Here is a 19,023-nt window from a genome sequence, read left to right as displayed (position 1 = left end):
TGGCCATCTTGGAGCTCTGACTCTCCAGGCACCCAAGGTCACTTATTGGTCCACATAGATATGGGGATTAAGGTCTGAGTTCTGTTCCTTTAGGAATGTTAGTGTATGCAGTAACAGTTACTTGGATCCCAAAGTGATGTCTGAAAGGCCATCTGGTAACTGAGATACCCCTAACCATAGACAAATTCGAATAATTGGCTCTGTCCAAGATATGTCACCACAAGTATGGCAAGAGCTGACACAGGAGGAGGAAGGTTATAAAGAATACAGATATGGGGTACTGGGGGCAAATCCTCGAAAGTCAAGGACTAAAGTTTATAAGTACAGTTATGATAAAAGTCTCTCCCCCCATACACACAAAACAGACTTGCAGATATCAGACAGCATAGGAACAGGTACAGCCTTTCTCTCTGGGGTCAAAACTAATTTCAGTGTCATGGGCTTGAGTGCAGCTACATGGTTTGGCAACTGCAACACAACATTATCAATGAGCTCATCTCTGTGATGGACTACACTAAAAAAGCAGGTGGATTGGGACAAGACCTAAGTATGTGGGCTCATCTTAGGTACTGGGTAGCTCACCTGACACTTTCTGCAGGAAAGGCAGTGGGAGTGGTGACCACCAACTTGGTGCAGCGTGGCTCTCCAGTAAGTACCTATATACACACAGTTTGATGATGTGGGGTGTCCTTTTGTATATGTGTTGTTTGTATTGGCTAAGAAATAAAGCTGTTTTGGCCAAACCCTAAAAATTGTTCACCAAAAAAAAAAAAATCAGGTAGCAGTTAGGAGAAAAAAAATCCTAAATTCTCAAAATGATTGTTTATAAATGTTTGTTTCTACTTAAAGGAGGATGTCACATAAAAGTAAATAATTTTGCATTGGTATGGATCTTGGTCTGTTGATACAAATTTAAGGTCAATTTTGTTATACTGTGTATATATATTTCTACTCTTGTTTAAGTTACTATGTTTATATAGCTCATTTAAAAATGTACTTTATTATTAAAATCATAAATTAATAAATATTCATTTATAATATTCAAACATGTAGTTATGTTAGATTTTCTAGATATACAGAGATATATTTCAGTTAGAAAGATAGTCTTCACACCTTTCAAAGACCTACAAAATATGACATTTAAAATGTTTTAAGAACTTAGATTTTCCCAACAGTGAGGCATGTCTGCCTCTGGAAACACTAATTACGTCAGAGAGGTTAATGGGCACTAAAAAAAACTCATTTTAAGATTTGCCTGGAATGCAAAAAGGATAGACATTTGGACAAAAAAAAAAACTGCTCTTGCTTGGACTGCTTGATGTTTTGCTGTACAATTAGGACATGCCGGACCCACAAAAAAAATCTGCTAAACTATACAAAAGATGGGATGGTCCTTCTGGGTTCCTGCTTCACAGAAAAAGACTGTCAAACTTCTACAGGACACATAAAAAGGGACTGGTAAACTGCCAATATAGGCAAAAAAATCTTTCAAATTTCCTGCTTCATAAAAATTCTGAAAGATACTATGGGCCTATAGGCTAAAAATGGCCCACCAGTACAAAACAACTTTGGGTGACTGTTCAGGCAACGAGATGTCTCTGTCAATTCTAGAGTATTAAAAGTTGTTTACAATGTACTTCCTGTTTACTTAGGTAATATTATACCCTTCTGGGGGTCTTTCATGGAATAAAAGACAGTTACAGTTATAGTTTTCCTTGGTTATAATAAAAGACAAATAAAATATGAAATTTTAGATTCACTATAAAATATTATAACTGTAATTTTTACTTGATAACTGTTTTACTATATTTTTTATATAAAATATTTACTATATTTTACTATGTTCAAGTTAAAACCTTTCTTTTTAATTAGACAAAAATTAACAGAGGTCCTGCCTGGTCCTGCAGCCATTCATTCCCAAAGAAATACACAGATGTCTACATTAATTATAAACTGGTTGATCTACTACAATGCTCAGGCTTCTTATTAACTTTTATAACTTATATTAACCCAGAATTTTTGTCTGTGTTAGCCATGTGGCATGGTACCTTTTATGAGTGAGGTGTTCTCGTCTTACTTCTTCTGTATCTGGCTTCCTCTGTGACCTGCAGACTCAGCCTTTCTTCTTCCCAAAATTCTCCTGTTCTGGTTGCTCTGCTTATACTTTCTGCATGATTACTGGCCAATCAGCATTTTATTAAACCAATACAACAGACAAATCTTTACAGGGTACAAGACCATTGTCCCACGGCAGATGTGGGATGTCCTTCTGTATATTATTGGCTTTTATTGGCTAATGAATAAACTGTTTCACTCAGTGGCTTAGCAGAGTAAAGTCAGGTGGGAAATCTGAACAGAGATATAGAGAGAAAGTAGGTAGAGTCAGGAAGACACTATGTAGCTGCTGAAGGAGACAAATACTGGAACCTTACCAGTAGTCCACAGCCTCATGGTGATACATAGACAAATAGAAATGGGTTAATTTAAGATGTAATACCTAGCTAGGAATACGCCTAAGCTATTGGTCAAACAGTGTTGTTGGCCATGTTGATGTACAGGAAAGAACAACATGAAGGCCTTGCATTCAGGCCAGCCCTGGTTCAGGCTCCACAGCCTGCTACTCTGGGGTCAGGTAATGAACACCAGCAAGCATATTTTGTTTCAGTTTCAGAGCAGAGACAGGAAGGTTCTCTAGTAGACCCAGATGCCACACTGGCTCACATACTTGACATCCCACAACTCACTGTAATGTACATTCATGGAATGCAGAGCCCATTGTGTCAATGACTAGGCCCTGGGGCCACTGTTGCAGGATGAGCATAGGCAGGTTCTGAGGAATACTTGAGCCTGATACAGCTCAGGAGGTGGGAGTGAGGAGAGTCAGGGCAGAGACTTGCAAGGGATGCAGCAAAGGCCTGAGGTTTGGCCCTTCTCTGCTACTTTTGAAGGACAGTTTCCTAGTGTTTGGGGTTAGGGCTTCACCTATGTATCCAAGGTGATCCATGTATCCAAGGAGACTGGAATGTTTGGGTGGAAAGTTCCATCCCAATCACTCCCCTGGGAGTTGCCTCAGTCCAGGCTCCACCCCTGAGAAAGCCCACCAAATGATGATCCCTCCTTAGAGATGCTTAATACCATAGCCACAGGTTGTTTAAACTTCCCCAAGTGAAGAAATACGTTGTTTCCCAGTATTCTTTCCTCATCTCCTCTCTGAGGGACTTGGAGGCCACCCAGGCGCTCAAGTATCCATTAAACCCGGACGTTTTTCAATTGGTTTTGGTCTGATTTGGGGTATTGCATTGGCAGAGAGGTTTATTGGGCCACAAATAGCTTCATTAGTAGTCACCACTTCTTCCAACTAAATCAAGTCCTTAGGTGCCTGTCCTTATCCTGTATAACCATGTCAGGTTGAAGATGTGAGAGTTCCCTTGTTGAAGGCAGGAAAGCGAAGGGCATTCGATCTGACATGTAGTAAGTCTTCACTGACAACCTATTTCATTTGACTTTGAATTTCTCGTCCAATGTCTGCTTCAACTAAGGCCAAAAGGACAGAGTGAAACAGTGAAGGCTGGAAGCCAGAAAGTGTTGAAGTATCCCTTTAATCCCAGCACTCAGGAGGCAGAGGTAGGGAGATCTCTGAGTTCAAAGCCAGCCTGGTCTACAAAGAGAGTTCAAGAACTACCAGGGCTCACAGTGAAACCATTTATTGAAGGACCAAAAGGAAAAACAAAACAGTGGTGTTGGTTAATGGAGAAGAATCAAGAGAGGGCGGTAACTTTGTATCCTGTCCTTTCTCAGTTTGGATTGATAGCCTTTTTTGGTAGTCATGGGGAGATAGGGCCTCCTTTAGTCCAGGCTTGTGCTAAATTCCCTGTGAAACCAGATGACCTTGACCTTCTCATCTTCTTCCCTTACCACCTGAATGCTAAAATAACAGGTCAATAATGCTGTGCCCACTTTAAACTAGGTTCCACGAATCAAATGCAGAGCTTTACATGGTGGGCAAGCACTGTACCAACAGAGCTAACCTCCCAGCCCTGTGATTACCAAAATAGACAAAATCCCAAAACTTTCTTCTCTTACAAGATGTATGACTAACATTCCCCCTCCAGGTGGGAGCACTCCATGGATGAGAATTCCCTCATTTGGAAATAGCCTTACCCCTCAAATTCTCATTTGGCTGAGACCATTTGTACTTGGTTACATCTGCAGAATCTAAACAGTTCAATAAGATTACTTTCTTGGAAATAGAGATATCTCTTGGCTTGGAAATCTTCTTTTTATCCTCACCAAAACGCCCTGGTAAGTTCTCCAGTGCATGGGGTGCCCTTAATTTCTGGAGACAGAATGACAAGAGCAAGGCTCTGCTTCTCAGGTGACCATCAGAACAGGTCACTCTCATGGGTTGAGTGACTATTTTTAATTCTAGTTCTGCACCTAACTTGCGGGCCCACTATGATTTGAAGACTTGTCTCTTTGTTCTGAAGCTCAGGGTATGGCCTAACCAAAACCCCTCTTTCCTTCGCTCACAGGACTGACTGAAATTACCTGGCATGAGTGAGAAGAAAACATGGAACATGCAACAAACCTGCTTAGGAGTTTCTTGGGGGAGGTTGTACAGGCCTAGTGAAGTCAGTGTGTGTCAAGTTGGGAGCATAGGTCCCTGCCTCTTGCATCTATCCCAGCCCCCAGGCCTGGTCTGGACTCAAAAATCCAGCAGGCCATGTCCTGACCCCTCCATGGTGGTGGGTACAGAACCACTCCCCAGGGTATTTAAGTGACACCGCCCCCAAAGAGGAACACATGGTCTTCCTTTCTTCTGCCTGGTGGTTGCATACACCTGGGGCCACCTGAGATTGCAGAACTCCCATTAAACCTGGATATTTCTTAATTCAGCTTGTTTTGATTTGGCTTGATTGGGAATTTTGTGTTGGCAGGGTGCTCATGATAGGAAATATTCCTAAAAGTGTGCAGAGAAAGAGAAGAAAAGAGGAGAGAGAGAGAGAGAGAGAGAGAGAGAGAGAGAGAGAGAGAGAGAGAGAGAGAGAGAGAGAGAGAGAAAGAGCGCTCTGAAGATGGCATTCCAGCTTTTAAGGGCTGCCTAGCTGTTGCACCCAAGAAAAGCTGTGGTTAGGTCATATGCAGATGACAGAGCTCACACATGTAGTTTGTTCACTAACAATAGTGCTCATAAACACATTAACCCTAGCTTCATTGTTCTCTAAGTATTCAACTTTCCACAACAACTGCTGTTTTTATTATTACTCATTTGCCAAGAGTTTGTACTTCAGAAATGATACTCCTAAAGCAATGGAGCCATCACCCAGCCTTCTGATAGGAGAAAGACTTATTATCTTGTTTGTGACCAGGTTCCTGCTTTGTCTGGTTGTCTGAAGTCCTCTTGACAATCTCAGCTTGAAATCACAGAACAAACATCTCTTTTCCTGTCCTTAAATATCTCTTTACATGTTAATTTTCTGGGACATTGACACTTGTGTGACAGCTAATTAGCCACACCTGGCAGGAGGAAGAAAGAGAAGAGGCAGTGGAAGGCAGGAAGACAGCAGAGTCAGCTTTTGGAGCCAGAGGCAAGTGCTATTGAAATGCATATCTCTGGTGATCCAGTCTTTGACTGCAGTGGAAGGCAGGGAGCAGGAACCTTTGTGCTGTGTCTTTAAGCACAGTGTAACCCTATGGGAGGTGCCCTTGTCACTCAGGCCTCACTGGCCAATCAGGTGCTCCAGGCAACTGGGCAGTCAAAAGTGGTGGAGGGCCCTTCCGGGCGCCCATTTTAGGCTTGGATTTGAAAAGGTCTTGTCTCTAATACACTGAGTCTTTGGCTCCCATGAGGGGAGAGAGCTCTCTTCAGCTTGGTAGCTGCACCATGGTAAGTGAGGGGTTACTCTCCACAGACTGGAGGTGCCTTGGGCTGAGGTGAGTAAGAAGCTGCCTACTCCATGCTGCGGAGTGGCTAGGCTCAGACTAAGTGGAGTGGCCTGCTGAGGCACGTGGCTGGTGTGGTAGGTCCTCTCCTGGCTGGGTGGGACACAGTGGACACAGAGTTTAGTGTGTTTCTGCTTCGTCCTAAATAGTCTTCAGTGATCCCTGCTGGCAGCCTCTGAATAACTTCACTGCCTGGGCTAAGTCTGCACAGAGCAGAGCATTGGGAGCCACAAATGGTGGTGCCTGTGGTGCTTATGTTGTCGAATTTGGAGAGATATCACCAAATTGGCCAAACTCGAAAACTACTGGTTTCTCCAGTATCTTCTTCTGCACTTTGACCATTTAGGTTTAGGATCCGTATGTAGTTACTTTTGTGGAGCTTGTAAACGGTTTCTCTTGTGTAAAGTTGCACTCCACTGCTAAACTGTGATGTAGAAAAGTATAATTGAGGGGCTGGAGAAATGGCTCAGAGGTTAAGAGCACTGGCTGCTCTTCCAGAGGTCCTGAGTTCAATTCCATGCAACCACATAGTGGCTCACAACCATCTGTACTGAGATCAGGTGCCCTCCTCTGGCGTGCGGGCATTCATTGAGGCAGAATGTTGTATACGTAATAAATAAATCTTTAAGAAAAAGAAAAGTATAATTGATAGTAAAATTAATGGTAAAAAGATTTACCAATTCTTAGGAGACATTAAGTCACACAGAGTAGAATTTAAGTAAGGGAGGCCTGCATCCCAAATACCCAAAGATAAGTAGGATGCTAACCATGCCTGATGAGATTAGTATCATGAGATGAAAATGTTGTTTGTCAGGATTAATCAGCCATTAAGGTACATTTCTATAACACATGAGACCAACATGATTTACAACCAGCCTGAAAACCCACTTCCTCATCCAAGACCTCTCACCTGTGGCTCAAGGGTCACAAACACGTGTGCCACGAAAGTATAATAATTCTAGAACAGGTGCATTTTTCAGGTCTTAAAAAGCAGCTGTGACTCAGTGTCCCCTGTGCTGACTGAGGTGGACTTGAATCCTGTCTGCAGCCCCACAGGGCATTGCCCTTGCTATCCTCCTGGCTAACCACCATAAATTCTTGGATTGCAAGTATGCTGTACTACCGGGCTCTAAAATTACCAGTTTGAGTCATACAGTGGGTCTGTCCTTTGCAGTAACAATACAAGGATTTGCACGTGGAGCATGGCTTCTCCCTTCAGACCAGAAAAGTAGGAACCATGGACTGTGTACGCTGGAGGGGGTAAACACACTGGACAATAGCTAGATCATACACCTAAGTCTAAGGCCATGAGTTTCAGGGGTATCCATTACAAAGAAGGACCTGATGGGGTACAGTGTGTGACTTTCTGTGTAATTTCCCGTCATCCATTAATTTCTTGCATGTGAATGAAGACAGACACGGGTGGGTGTACAGTTAAGGGAAGAGAGCTTGAACTACTGAGTATTTAGTTTCCAATTAATGAAATCTCTCATGCAGATATATTCAATCCTGCTTGACACAGTGAAGTCAGCTCAGATATTTGGAGACACAGGCCATTGGCTGTAACTCCATGTGTCAGCTTGCACCCCTCAGCAGCTAACATTTTACATGGGACAAAGTCATTCATTCTCTTATTAATAGCATTCTCCCTACCAGGGAAGTGCCCACTCCTTTTGTAAGTATAACTAAGTGATTAATTATTTTTATCATTTTAAGAAGTCAATTATTGGGTATCGTTTTTTAGATTTCATTTTCTTCAAAGGCATGACTGCTATAATCTCTTTGTTTCTATTTTCCAATGTTTCCCAGTTTTTGAATTTCATTCCATTTTTAAGTGCTGTTTATTTATTCATCTATTTATTTAATCAGCTTAGAGCAGTAATTCCCAACCTGGTGGGCCATGACTACTTTTGGGGAAATCAAATGAACCTATCACAGCACTGGCCTAAGACCATCAGAAAGTACAGATATTTATATTATAATTCATAACAGTAGCAAAAATAGAGCTATGAATTAGCAGTGAACATAACTTTATAGGTGGGGGGTCACTACATCATTAGTAACTGTATTAACGAGAGTCACAGCACTAGGAATATTGAGAACAACTGGTTTAGATTAATGTCTCCCGTAGCTCAGGTTTGCATACTACTATGCATCTGAGAATTGTTGTGAACACCTAATTCTGCCTTTGCTTCCTAGTGCTGCAAAGACATTCTAACAGCTCCTACCAGACTGGACCTTGACCGGTCTGTGTGAAGGTGAAATAGATCAGTAAATGAGTATCCCCCAATTTCTGTAGATTTTATTGTGAATTTACAACTGAAGTGGGACCTGTGTAAGAATTGAGTTCACTGACCAACTGTAAAGCCCGTGTAGTCAGAACAGACAAAGGGTGGGCAAGAAGGAGGGTAAAAGCTTTCCTGCTGTGATGTGGGAGAGTCTTCTGTTTGAGTTGATTTCATTGGCTAATAAAGAAACTGCCTGGCCCATTTGATAGACCGCCCCTTAGGTGGGTGGAGTAGACAGAACAGGAAGAGGAAGTGAGGTAGAAGGATCAGTAAGATGCTATGCCTCTCCTAAGTTAGACAGACCTCCGTGCCTCTCCTGAGAGAGATGCCAGACGCAATGAAGCTCCAGCCCAAGATGGATGTATGCTAGAAACTTCCCGGTAAGGCACCACTTTGTGGTGCTACACAGATTATTAGATATGGGTTAATCAAGATGTGAGTAGGAGGCAGAAAATAATGGGCCAGGCAGTGTTTAAAAGAATACAATTTGTGTGTTGTTATTTTGGGGCATAAGCTAGTCAGGAGGCCGAAAGCAGGGCGTCGGGAATGCAGCCCACAGCTCCTCACTACACTGCTGTGACAGACGATGACATTAGCAGTGAGTAGTGAGGTGATCAATTTTAGATGTTCTGTAAATGTCTTGTTTGGCCATTTCGTGGGTCCACAGACCATGCATTCAAGAATCTATATAAAGGACTGAACTTATTATTAAACCAAATTACTGTAGTTACAGAAGTTCAAGTAAAATGGAAGAGCTGGATAAAATGGTGTGGCCCTGTCTACCATGATTTATTTTCCAGGTTTAAGATGTATGCTCTGAGAGAAATGATGTGAATAGTACTTGGTATGCTCTAATACAAATCTCTGGTCTCTGGAGCACATGAACGTAAAGCCTGTTTCAAGTTTTTAACAGAAATTTTCAGGATTATAAATACATTATTTCCATTATCTCTTTCCTGCCCCTAAGTCCTCCCATAGACCCTTCATTGTGTTCTAATCCTCATGGCTTCTTTTGGTTTAACAACAATTACTGTTTGAGTGTGACCTGTGTTTGGCTGCAGGACCTCCCAACTATGAAGTAAAGGGTTAGCTACACTGGACCTCGAGTGTGTAATGGAATGTGTACACTAAGGACTCTGTGCCTTGGAAGAGGAACAGGAAGTGCTCTGGGAGAATGGAAGATTTTACTAAACTACAAATTTTCCAGATTAGGATCTTGTCTGACCATAGTGTGGAAGGACAAACCTGGAGGATTTGATTTCTAAGACAGTTGATCTCTGCTCACCCAGTAGGGTAACTACTAATATCTTGAAGTCCAGCTGGGTGGTCCTAGCTAATGAGGGACTCTGGTTAGCAATCAGGAACACCAGTAGGAGGTAGTTTACAGGTTCTTCCCAGCATTCTCTTGTTCTGCCCTAGAGAGCTGTAAGGAGAACCATAAGCCATGCCATGGTGAATGTAGCACCCTCTGTCCCCAGACCAGGAAAAGCAGGGTGGCTGAGCTGTCAGAGCTGCTTGGACTGGGATGAAACATGAGCCAGACAGGTTCTGTTGTTCTTTGTGGTGACCTGGGCAGTGGCCCTTGGCCTCTGAGCTTTGTTCAGTGTGGATTCACTAAGGAAGGGGAGGCTCTGCCATACTGGCATGGGAGACTATGAGCTTGCAATATTGTTGCCTCATGCTGTGTAATTGAGAATTGCTTTGAATACGTAATCCTGCCTCTGCTGCCCAGTGCTGGGTAGATAATCCTACAACTTGTTCAGGACTGGGCCTTGACTGGTCAGTGAGAAGGAAGAATAGACCAGCTAATGAGTGACCTCCAGTGTTTCTGACTTTCAGTGTGTGATTATAGATGAAGAGAGATCTGTGCAAGAATTGAGAACTTTCCTACTTCAACAGTGTTTGAGATTTGTAACTAGATAATCAATTTTAGATGCTCCATAAATGTCCTGATGGACATTTCTTGGTGTCCACTGACCAGGAAATAAAGAATCTGGATAAAAGACTGACCTTATTATGAATCCAAATTGCTATAGTGACAGTAGTTCAACCAAAATAGATCTGAGTGAAATGTTGTGGCCCTGCCTAACAGGACTGTCATTTTACTGGTTTTAGATATACATCCTGAGATAAAAGGTTTGAGGAATCTTTGATGTGCTGTAATACAAATCCCTAGTTTCTGGAGCACATAGCCATAAAGCCTGTTTGAACTTTCCAAAATAATTTCTTGAGATTATAACTATATCATATCCACATTCTCTTTCCTGTCCCCAAGCCCAACCATGACCCCTCAGTGTCTTCTAATTCATGGTCTGATTTTCTTTAACAGCGGTTGTAAATGTGGCCTGTGTTTGGCTGCAGGATTTCCCAGGTATGAGGCAATGGGTTGGCTGTACTGCACATTGAGTATGTAATAGGATGTGCACACAAAGGACCCTGTGCTTTGGATGAGAAACAGGATATGCTCTTGGACAGTGGAGGAATATCTTCTAAAATACTACCATTCTATACTAGGACCCTGTCCACTGGGCTGGAAGGACAAAACAGGAAGTCCTCTGCTATCTGAGTCATTTGATCTTTGATCACCCAGTAGGGGAGCTGACAAATTTCTGAGGCCCAGTTGGGTGGCCCTAGCCAATGAGAAGTTCTGGAAAGTCTTACCAATCAGGTATAATAGTGGCAGGGAGCTTGCAGGTTCTTTCCAGGATTCTTTTCTACTTTTGTTGTAGTGAGGGTTTTTTGTAAAACTATACACTTTTGTTTTTTAAAGGTTTATTTTTATTGTGCATTCTAAATTCTGTCTCCGTGTATGCCCACATGTCAGAAGAGGGTACCAGACCTCATTACAGATGGTTGTGAGCCACCATGTTGTTGCTGGGAATTGAACTCAGTACCTCAGCAAGAGCAGTCAGTGTTCTTAACACTTGAGCCATCTCTCCAGTCCTAGGCATAACACAAGCTATGCCATGGTGAATGTAGGGTGTTCAGAGAAGGTTGGTTGAGCTGTCATTTCTGCTGGGATTTGGATGGAGCATGACCCAGGCTTTGGTTTTCTTGGTCTTTGTAGTGACCTGGGCAGTGGTCCTTGTCCTCTGAGCCTCCCTATATATGGATTTCCTGGACAGAGGAACACTGTGCAGCCCTGGCATGGTAGGATATTATACGTGTAATATCACTGTCTAGTGTACACACAGAGTCATGCTTTTGGTGTGCAGCAGGAAGACAGATTTGAAAACTGATAGTCTGCTTTCTAGAAGTTTTGAATATTGCATTCTACTTTCAAGTTTGTCTTATAAATGGTTCAAATAGTTTAAAAGCTGATAGAACTATGGTGATGTTGATGTCTTATAGCAGCACATGATTAGAATACTTGTAATGTGTCTGATACCACTAGCCACAGTGGTTTGATCCAGTGATATTTAGCTCTAGGCGACAAAAAGAATTTCTGAGCTGCAGAGATTTCTTAGGTGTGTATGGTGTTAAGCCAGTAAAGAGGGTAGAATCTATATCTTGTGCTATAATCCGTGTGACAGGAAACAGAAATTATTCTATATTGCTTTGGGGATTGGCATCAGCGGGGCTGGGTTTACCTGAAAACACAAGACCTAAGGGGCTGCAAAGGAGATCATCTCTTTATAGAGAGGGCTCTAGAGCATGGGGCCTCTTTGTTTGGAGGAAATACCAGTAGCTGTAGGGTCAGAAACAAAAGTTTAAGGGTCACTTTGAGGTAATTATGTGAAAATTGTGAAGTCTTTATTTAATTTATCTACACATAAAATCATAGGTAGCTGGGTAACATTGTTTAAGATCACATATTTTCTGACTAAGTTTCCTTTGCTCTTTTGATTAATAGTTAATGATATTTTCCTGCCTATGTTCTTATCTTTTTCACTCCATCCCCTTTATTCTTTCTCAAATATTATACACATTCCTGATTGTTGGAGCTTTGTGGTATATTTTCCTCCATTACAGGGTTTCTCTATAGCTTTGGATCCTGTCCTGGAACTCGCTCTGTAGACCAGTCTGCCTTTGAACTCACATAGATCTGCCTGTGTCTGCCTTCTGAGTGCTGGGATTAAAGGTGTGGATCACCACCACCCAGCAAGAAGCCATATTATGTCAATATGTTTACCATTTTTTCATAATCCCACTGATTACTGTGAGTATTTCCACTATGAATGTTGGTTTGTAATCAGCTTTCCTATTATAAATTGTTATAATTGTTATACAAAGATAACACCCAACAATTTATACTGTATTCATTTATGGTACAAATTTACCATATACATCATTTTAATTTTGATGCATCATGTTTCCAAGGGTCATTTATTTACTTTATTTATTTTGGTTTTGTTGCTATTATTGTTAATGTGAGAGACTTCTTGTTTATTTGATAAAAGGTATTATGGATGTTGGCAGGTGGCTCATCACATATTTATTTTGGAGATGACCTAAGTTCAGATACCTAACTCGAGTTGTAAGGCTCATAACTCTTATCATTTCATATCCAAATCCTCTGAACCCATCTTTTTTTCATTTTTTTATTAAAAATTTCCATCTCCTCCCCTCGTCCTCCCCCTTCCCTCCCCTACCTTCCACCCATACCCCCACTCCACCCCTTTCAAAGACAAAGAGCCATCAGGGTTCCCTTCACTATGTTAAGTCCAAGGACCTCCCAGCTCCCCATAAATCCAAGAAGGTGAGCAACCAAACTGACAAGTCTCACAGTGAGCCCGTCCATGCTGTAGAGTTCATGCTCATTGCTGTTGTCCTTGGTTTCTCAGTCCTCCTCCACCGTCAGCCACATTCAGAGAGTCCGGTTTAGTCCCCTGTTCCATCAGTCCCATTCCAACTGGACTTGGTGGTCTCCCGTTAGATCTGTCCCACCGTCTCAATGAGTAAACGCACTCATCACGGTCCTGAATTCCTTGTTCATGATCTCCCTCCTTTTGCTCCTCATCAGGACCATGGGAGCTCAGTCCGGTGCTCCTATGTGGGGCTCTGTCATTTTCTCCATCCAATGCCGGGTGAAGGTTCTATGGTGATATGCAAGATATTCATGAGTATGGCAATAGGATCTGGACATTTCTGGCACCCTCTCCTCAGCTGCCCAAGGAACTAGCTGGGGGCGTCTTCCTGGACACCTGGGAACTCCTCTAGAGTCAAGTCTCTGCCAACCCTAGAATGGCTTCCTTAACTAAGATATATAATTCCTTGTTCCCATATTCACCCTTCCTATATCCCAACCATCCTATTCCCCCAAGCTCTTCCCATCCTCCACTTCACACTTTTCTCTCCCCATCACCCCATCCCCCATCCCACCCCATCCCCATGTTCCCATTTTTTGTCCGGCAGTCTAGTCTACTTCTAATATCAAGGAGGATAACTGTATGTTTTTCTTTGGGTTCACCTTCTTATATAGCTTCTCTAGGTTTTTTTTTTTACAAATTATAGTCTCGATGTCCTTTATTTATGGCTAGAAACCAATTATGAGTGAGTACATCCCATGTTCATCTTTTAGGGCCTGGGTTACCTCACTCAGGATGGTGTTTTCTATTTCCATCCATTTGCATGCAAAGTTCAAGATGTCATTGTTTTTTACCGCCGAGTAGTACTCTAATATGTATATATTCCACACTTTCTTCATCCATTCTTCCACTGAAGGGCATCTAGGTTGTTTCCAGGTTCTGGCTATTACAAATAATGCTGCTATAAACATAGTTGAACAAATGCTTTTGAAATATGATTGGGCATCTCTTGGGTAAATTCCCAACAGTGGGATTGCTGGGTCGTGGGGTAGGTTGATCCCAAATTTCCTGAGAAACCTCCACACTGCTTTCCAAATCGGTTGTACAAGTTTGCATTCCCAGCAGCAATGGATGAGTGTACCCCTTACTCCACATCCTCTCCAGCAAAGGTTATCATTGGTGTTTTTAATTTTAGCCATCCTGAAAGGTGTAAGATGGTATCTCAACGTTGTTTTGATTTGCATTTCCCTGATTGCTAAGGAGGTTGAGCATGCCCTTAAGTGTGTTTTGGCCATTTGAACTTCTTCTGTTGAGAATTCTCTGTTCAGTTCAGTGCCCCATTTTTTAATTGGGTTAATTAGCATTTTAAAGTCTAGTCTCTTGAGTTCTTTATAAATTTTGGAGATCAGACCTTTGTCTGTTGCGGGGTTGGTGAAGATCTTTTCCCAGTCAGTAGGCTGCCTTTTTGTCTTAGTGACAGTGTCCTTTGCTTTAAAGAAGCTGCTCAGCTTCAGGAGGTCCCATTTATTCAATGTTGCCCTTAATGTCTGTGCTGCTGGGGTTATATGTAGGAAGCGGTCTCCTGTGCCCAAATGTTGTAGAGTACTTCCCGCTTTCTCCTCTAACAGGTTCAGTGTGTTCAGATTGATATTGAGGTCTTTAATCCATTTGGACTTGAGTTTTGTGCATGGTGATAGACACGGATCTACTTTCATTCTTCTACAGGTTGATATCCAGTTATGCCAGCACTATTTGTTGAAGATGCTTTCTTTCTTCCATTTTGTGCTTTTAGCTCCTTTATCAAAAATCAGGTGTTCATAGGTTTGTGGGTTAAGATCTGTGTCTTCTATTCGATTCCATTAGTCGACTTCTCTATTTTTATGCCAATACCAAGCTGTTTTCAATACTGTAGCTCTGTAATAGAGTTTGAAGTCTATTGCCTCCAGAAGTTCCTTTATTGTATAAGATTGTTTTGGCTATTCTGGGTTTCTTGTTCTTCCATATAAAGTTGATTATTGTCCTCTCAATATCTGTGAAGAATTTTGATGGGACCTTTAAGGGGATTGCATTAAATCTATAGATTGCCTTTGGTAGTATTGCCATTTTTACTATGCTGATCCTCCCAATCCAAGAGCAAAGGAGATCCTTCCATTTTCTGGTATCCTCTTCAATTTCTTTCTTCAAAGACTTAAAGTTCTTGTCAAATAGGTCTTTCACTTCCTTGGTTAGAGTTACCCCAAGATATTTTATGCTATTTGTGGCTATCGTGAAAGGTGACGCTTCTCTGATTTCTTTCTCTGCTTCCTTATCCTTTGTATATAGGAGGGCGACTGATTTTTTGGAGTTGATCTTGTATCCTGCCATGATACTAAAGGAGTATATCAGCTGTAGGAGTTCTTTGGTGGAGTTTTTGAGGTCGCTTATGTACACTATCATATCATCTGCAAATAACAAAAGTTTAACTTCTTCCTTTCCAATTCGAATCCCCTTGATCCCCTTGTGTTGTCTTATTGCTATTGCTAGAACTTCAAGCACTATATTGAAGAGATAAGGAGAGAGTGGACAGCCTTGTCGTGTTCCTGAATTTAGTGGGATGGCCTTGAGTTTCTCTCCATTTAATTTGATGTTAGCTGTCGGCTTGCTGTAAATAACCTTTATTATATTTAGGAATGACCCCTGTATCCCTAATCTCTCCAAGACCTTTATCATCAAGGGGTGCTGAATTTTGTCAAATGCTTTTTCTGCATCTAATGAGATGATCATATGGTTTTTAGCCTTCAGTTTATTTATATGATGGATTACATTGATATATTTTCCTATGTTGAACCAGCCCTGCATCTCTGGGATGAAGCCTACTTGATCATAGTGGATAATTTTTCTAATGTGTTCTTGGATTCTGTTTGCCAGTATTTTATTGAGAATTTTTGCATCGATGTTCATGAGTGAGATTGGCCTGTAATTCTTTTTCTTGGTTGAGTCTTTGTGTGGTTTATGTATCAGGGTCATTGTAGCTTCATAAAAGGAATTTGGCAATGACTGTTCTGTTTCTATATTATGAAATACCTTAAGGAGTATAGGTATTAGGTCTTCTTAGAAGTTCTGGTAGAATTCTGCATTGAACCCATCAGGTCCTGGACTTTTTTTGGTAGGGAGGTATCTGATAACAGTTTCTAATAATTCGCGACTAACAGGACTATTTAGAGCATTTACCTGGTCCTGGTTTAACTTTGGTATATGGTACTTATCTAAAAATGTGTCCATTTCTTTTACATTTTCCAATTTTGTGGCATACAGGCTTTTGTAGTAAGATCTAATGATTCTCTGAATATCCTCTGTGTCTGTGGTTATGTCCCCTTTTTCATTTCTGATCTTATTACTTTCTGTGTTCTCTCTCTGCCGTTTGATTAGTTTGGCTAGGAGTTTGTCAATCTTGTTGATTTTCTCCAAGAACCAGCTTTTTGTTTCATTGATTCTTTGGATTGTTTTCTGTGTTTCTATTTTGTTGATTTCTGCCCTCAGTTTGATAATTTCCAGTCTTCTACTCCTCCTAGGTGAGTCTGCTTCTTTCTTTTCTAAAGCTTTCAGGTGTGCTATTAAGTCTCCAATGTGTGCTTTCTCCGTTTTTTTAAGTGGGCACTTAGTGCTATGAGTTTTCCTCTTAGCACTGCTTTCATAGTGTCCCATAAGTTTGAGTATGTTGTGTCTTTATTTTCATTAAATTCAAGAAAGACTTTAATTTCTTTCTTTATTTCTTCCTTGACCCAGCTGTGGTTCAGTAGTTGACTGTTCAGTTTTCATGAGTTTGTAGGCTTTCTGGGGGTAGCATTGTTGTTGAATTCTAATTTTAATCCATGGTGATCCGATAAGATGCAGGTGGTTACTAATATGTTTTTGTAACTGTGGAAGTTTGCTTTGTTACCGAGTATGTGGTCAATTTTCGAAAAGGTTCCATGAGCTACAGAGAAGAAGGTCTATTCTTTCCTGTTTGGGTGGAATGTTCTATAGATGTCTGTTAAGTCCATTTAGTTCATTACCTCTATTAAGTCTCTTAATTCTCTGCTAGGTTTCTCTCAGATAGACCTGTCCATTGGTGAAAGAGGAGTTTTGAAGTCTCCCACTATCAGTGTGTTTGGTTTGATGGCTGCCTTGAGTTCTAGTAATGTTCTTTTACATAAGTGGGTGCTTTTGTATTAGGGGCATAGATATTCAGGATTGAGACTTCATTCTGATAGATTTTTCCTGTAATGAGTATAAAGTGTCCTTTCCATCTCTTCTGATTGATTTTAGTTTGAAGTCAACTTTGTTAGAAATTAGTATGGCCACACCCGCTTGTTTCTTAGGTCCATTTGCTTGATAAACCTTTTCCCAACCCTTTACTCTGAGTAGATGTCTGTCTTTGTGGTTGAGGTGTGTTTCTTGTAAACAGCAGAATGTTGGATCCTGTTTTCGTATCCAATCTCTTAGCCTGTGCCTTTTTATAGGTGAATTGAGTCCATTGATATTAAGTGATATTAATGACCAGTGGATGTTAACTCCGGTTGTCATTTTTTATTTGGTAGTAGAGATTGTGTGTTTCCTTTCTTTGAGATGTGCTGGTGAAGGGTCACTAGATGTCTGAGTTATTTTGGGCAATGCTGGACTCCTTTGTTTGTGAATTTCCTTCTATTACTTTCTGTAAGCCTGGATTTGTGGCTATGTATTGTTTAAATTTGTTTTCATCCTGGAATATTTTGTCTTCTCCATTTATAGTGAATGAAAGCTTGGCTGGGTATAGTAATCTGGGCTTGCATCCATGGTCTCTTAGTTTCTGCAAAACATCTATGCAGGACCTTCTGGCTTTCATGGTTTCCATAGAGAAGTCAGGTGTTAGTCTGATAGGTTTACCTTTATATGTTACTTGACCTTTTTCCTTTGCAGCTCTTAATATTCTTTCTTTATTCTGTATGTTTTGTGTTTTGATTATAATATGGCGAGGGGATGTTTTTTTTGATCCAGTCTTTTTGGTGTTCTGTAAGCTTCTTGAACCTTAATAGGAATATCTTTCTTTAGGTTTGGGAAGTTTTCTTCTATAATTTTATTAAATATATTTTCTGGACCATTGAGCTGTGATTCTTCTCCTTCTTCTATGCCTATTATTCTTAAGTTTGGTCTTTTTATTTTGTCCCAGATTTCCTGTATGTTTTGTGATGAGAATTTGTTGGATTTGCTGTTTTCTTTGATCAGTGCATTTATTTTCTCTATGGTATCTTTAGAATCTGAGATTCTTTTTTCTATCTCTTGTATTCTGTTGGTTATGCTTGTTTCTGTAGTCTCTGTTCATTTACATAGATTTTCCATATCCAGCTGGCCCTCGGGTTGTGTTTTCTTCCTTGCCTCCATTTCAGTTTTCAAGTCTTGCACTGTTTCCATTATCTGTTTGATTGCTTTTTCTTGGTTTCCTAGGATATCATTTACGGATTTACTCAATTCTTCAAACTTTTTGTTATTCTTCTTGTCCATTTCCTTAAGGGAGTTTTTCACCTCCTGTTTAAGGGACTCTATTACTTTCATAAAGTCAATTTTTTCTACTTCTTCTTGATTAGTGTGTTCAAGTCCTCCTGTTATAAGTTCGCTGGGTTCTGGTGCTTTCATGTTGTTTTTCAAATTGTTGGAGGAATTCTTGCATTGGCGCCTGCCTATTTCTTCCTCTGAATAATCCCCTTTGGGTCTTCTTTTAGAAGTTCAATTCACCCCAATGAATTCAATTCACTCACCCCAATGAATGATGGATCTTCTGGTAGACAGTCAGGTCTCCTTGCTGGCCAAGGGGCTCACTGACAAAGGGCCTACCTTGCTGCAGGCAGGCTATTGAAACAGAGGACCTCCCACTGGCCTGGGTGCACTCAATTCCAGGTCCCAGGCTCCCAAACAGGCTGAGCTGTGGGATTTTGTGGCCCCAAAGACGGGAGGATGAGGCGGGGGGAGGGGTTCTGGGTGCAAGCTGGGAAGGGACAGGAAGAGAGAGGCAGTATCAGGAGAATAACCCCTGCAGGAAGAGCAGGAAG

The 19,023-nt window shown here is 41.2% G+C and overlaps 1 protein-coding gene across 1 annotated transcript in view; it reads left to right on the top strand.

The window, feature by feature from the left end:
- The first annotated feature begins 456 nt into the window (after window positions 1-456).
- The window catches only part of LOC119804045 (zinc finger protein 431-like), a 31,151-nt gene continuing 12,584 nt past the window's right edge, over window positions 457-19,023 (top strand). Inside the window, exons 1-4 of the mRNA XM_042054296.1 lie at window positions 457-648; window positions 5,504-5,588; window positions 6,093-6,260; window positions 6,992-7,203. Of these exons, the coding sequence (XP_041910230.1) occupies window positions 457-648; window positions 5,504-5,588; window positions 6,093-6,260; window positions 6,992-7,203 (657 nt within the window). The remainder of the gene's footprint in view (window positions 649-5,503; window positions 5,589-6,092; window positions 6,261-6,991; window positions 7,204-19,023) is intronic.

The sequence above is a fragment of the Arvicola amphibius genome, chromosome 18 (genome assembly GCF_903992535.2).
Source record: "Arvicola amphibius chromosome 18, mArvAmp1.2, whole genome shotgun sequence".
Lineage (NCBI taxonomy): Eukaryota > Metazoa > Chordata > Mammalia > Rodentia > Cricetidae > Arvicola > Arvicola amphibius.
This window is presented reverse-complemented; position numbering and strand designations above follow the sequence as displayed.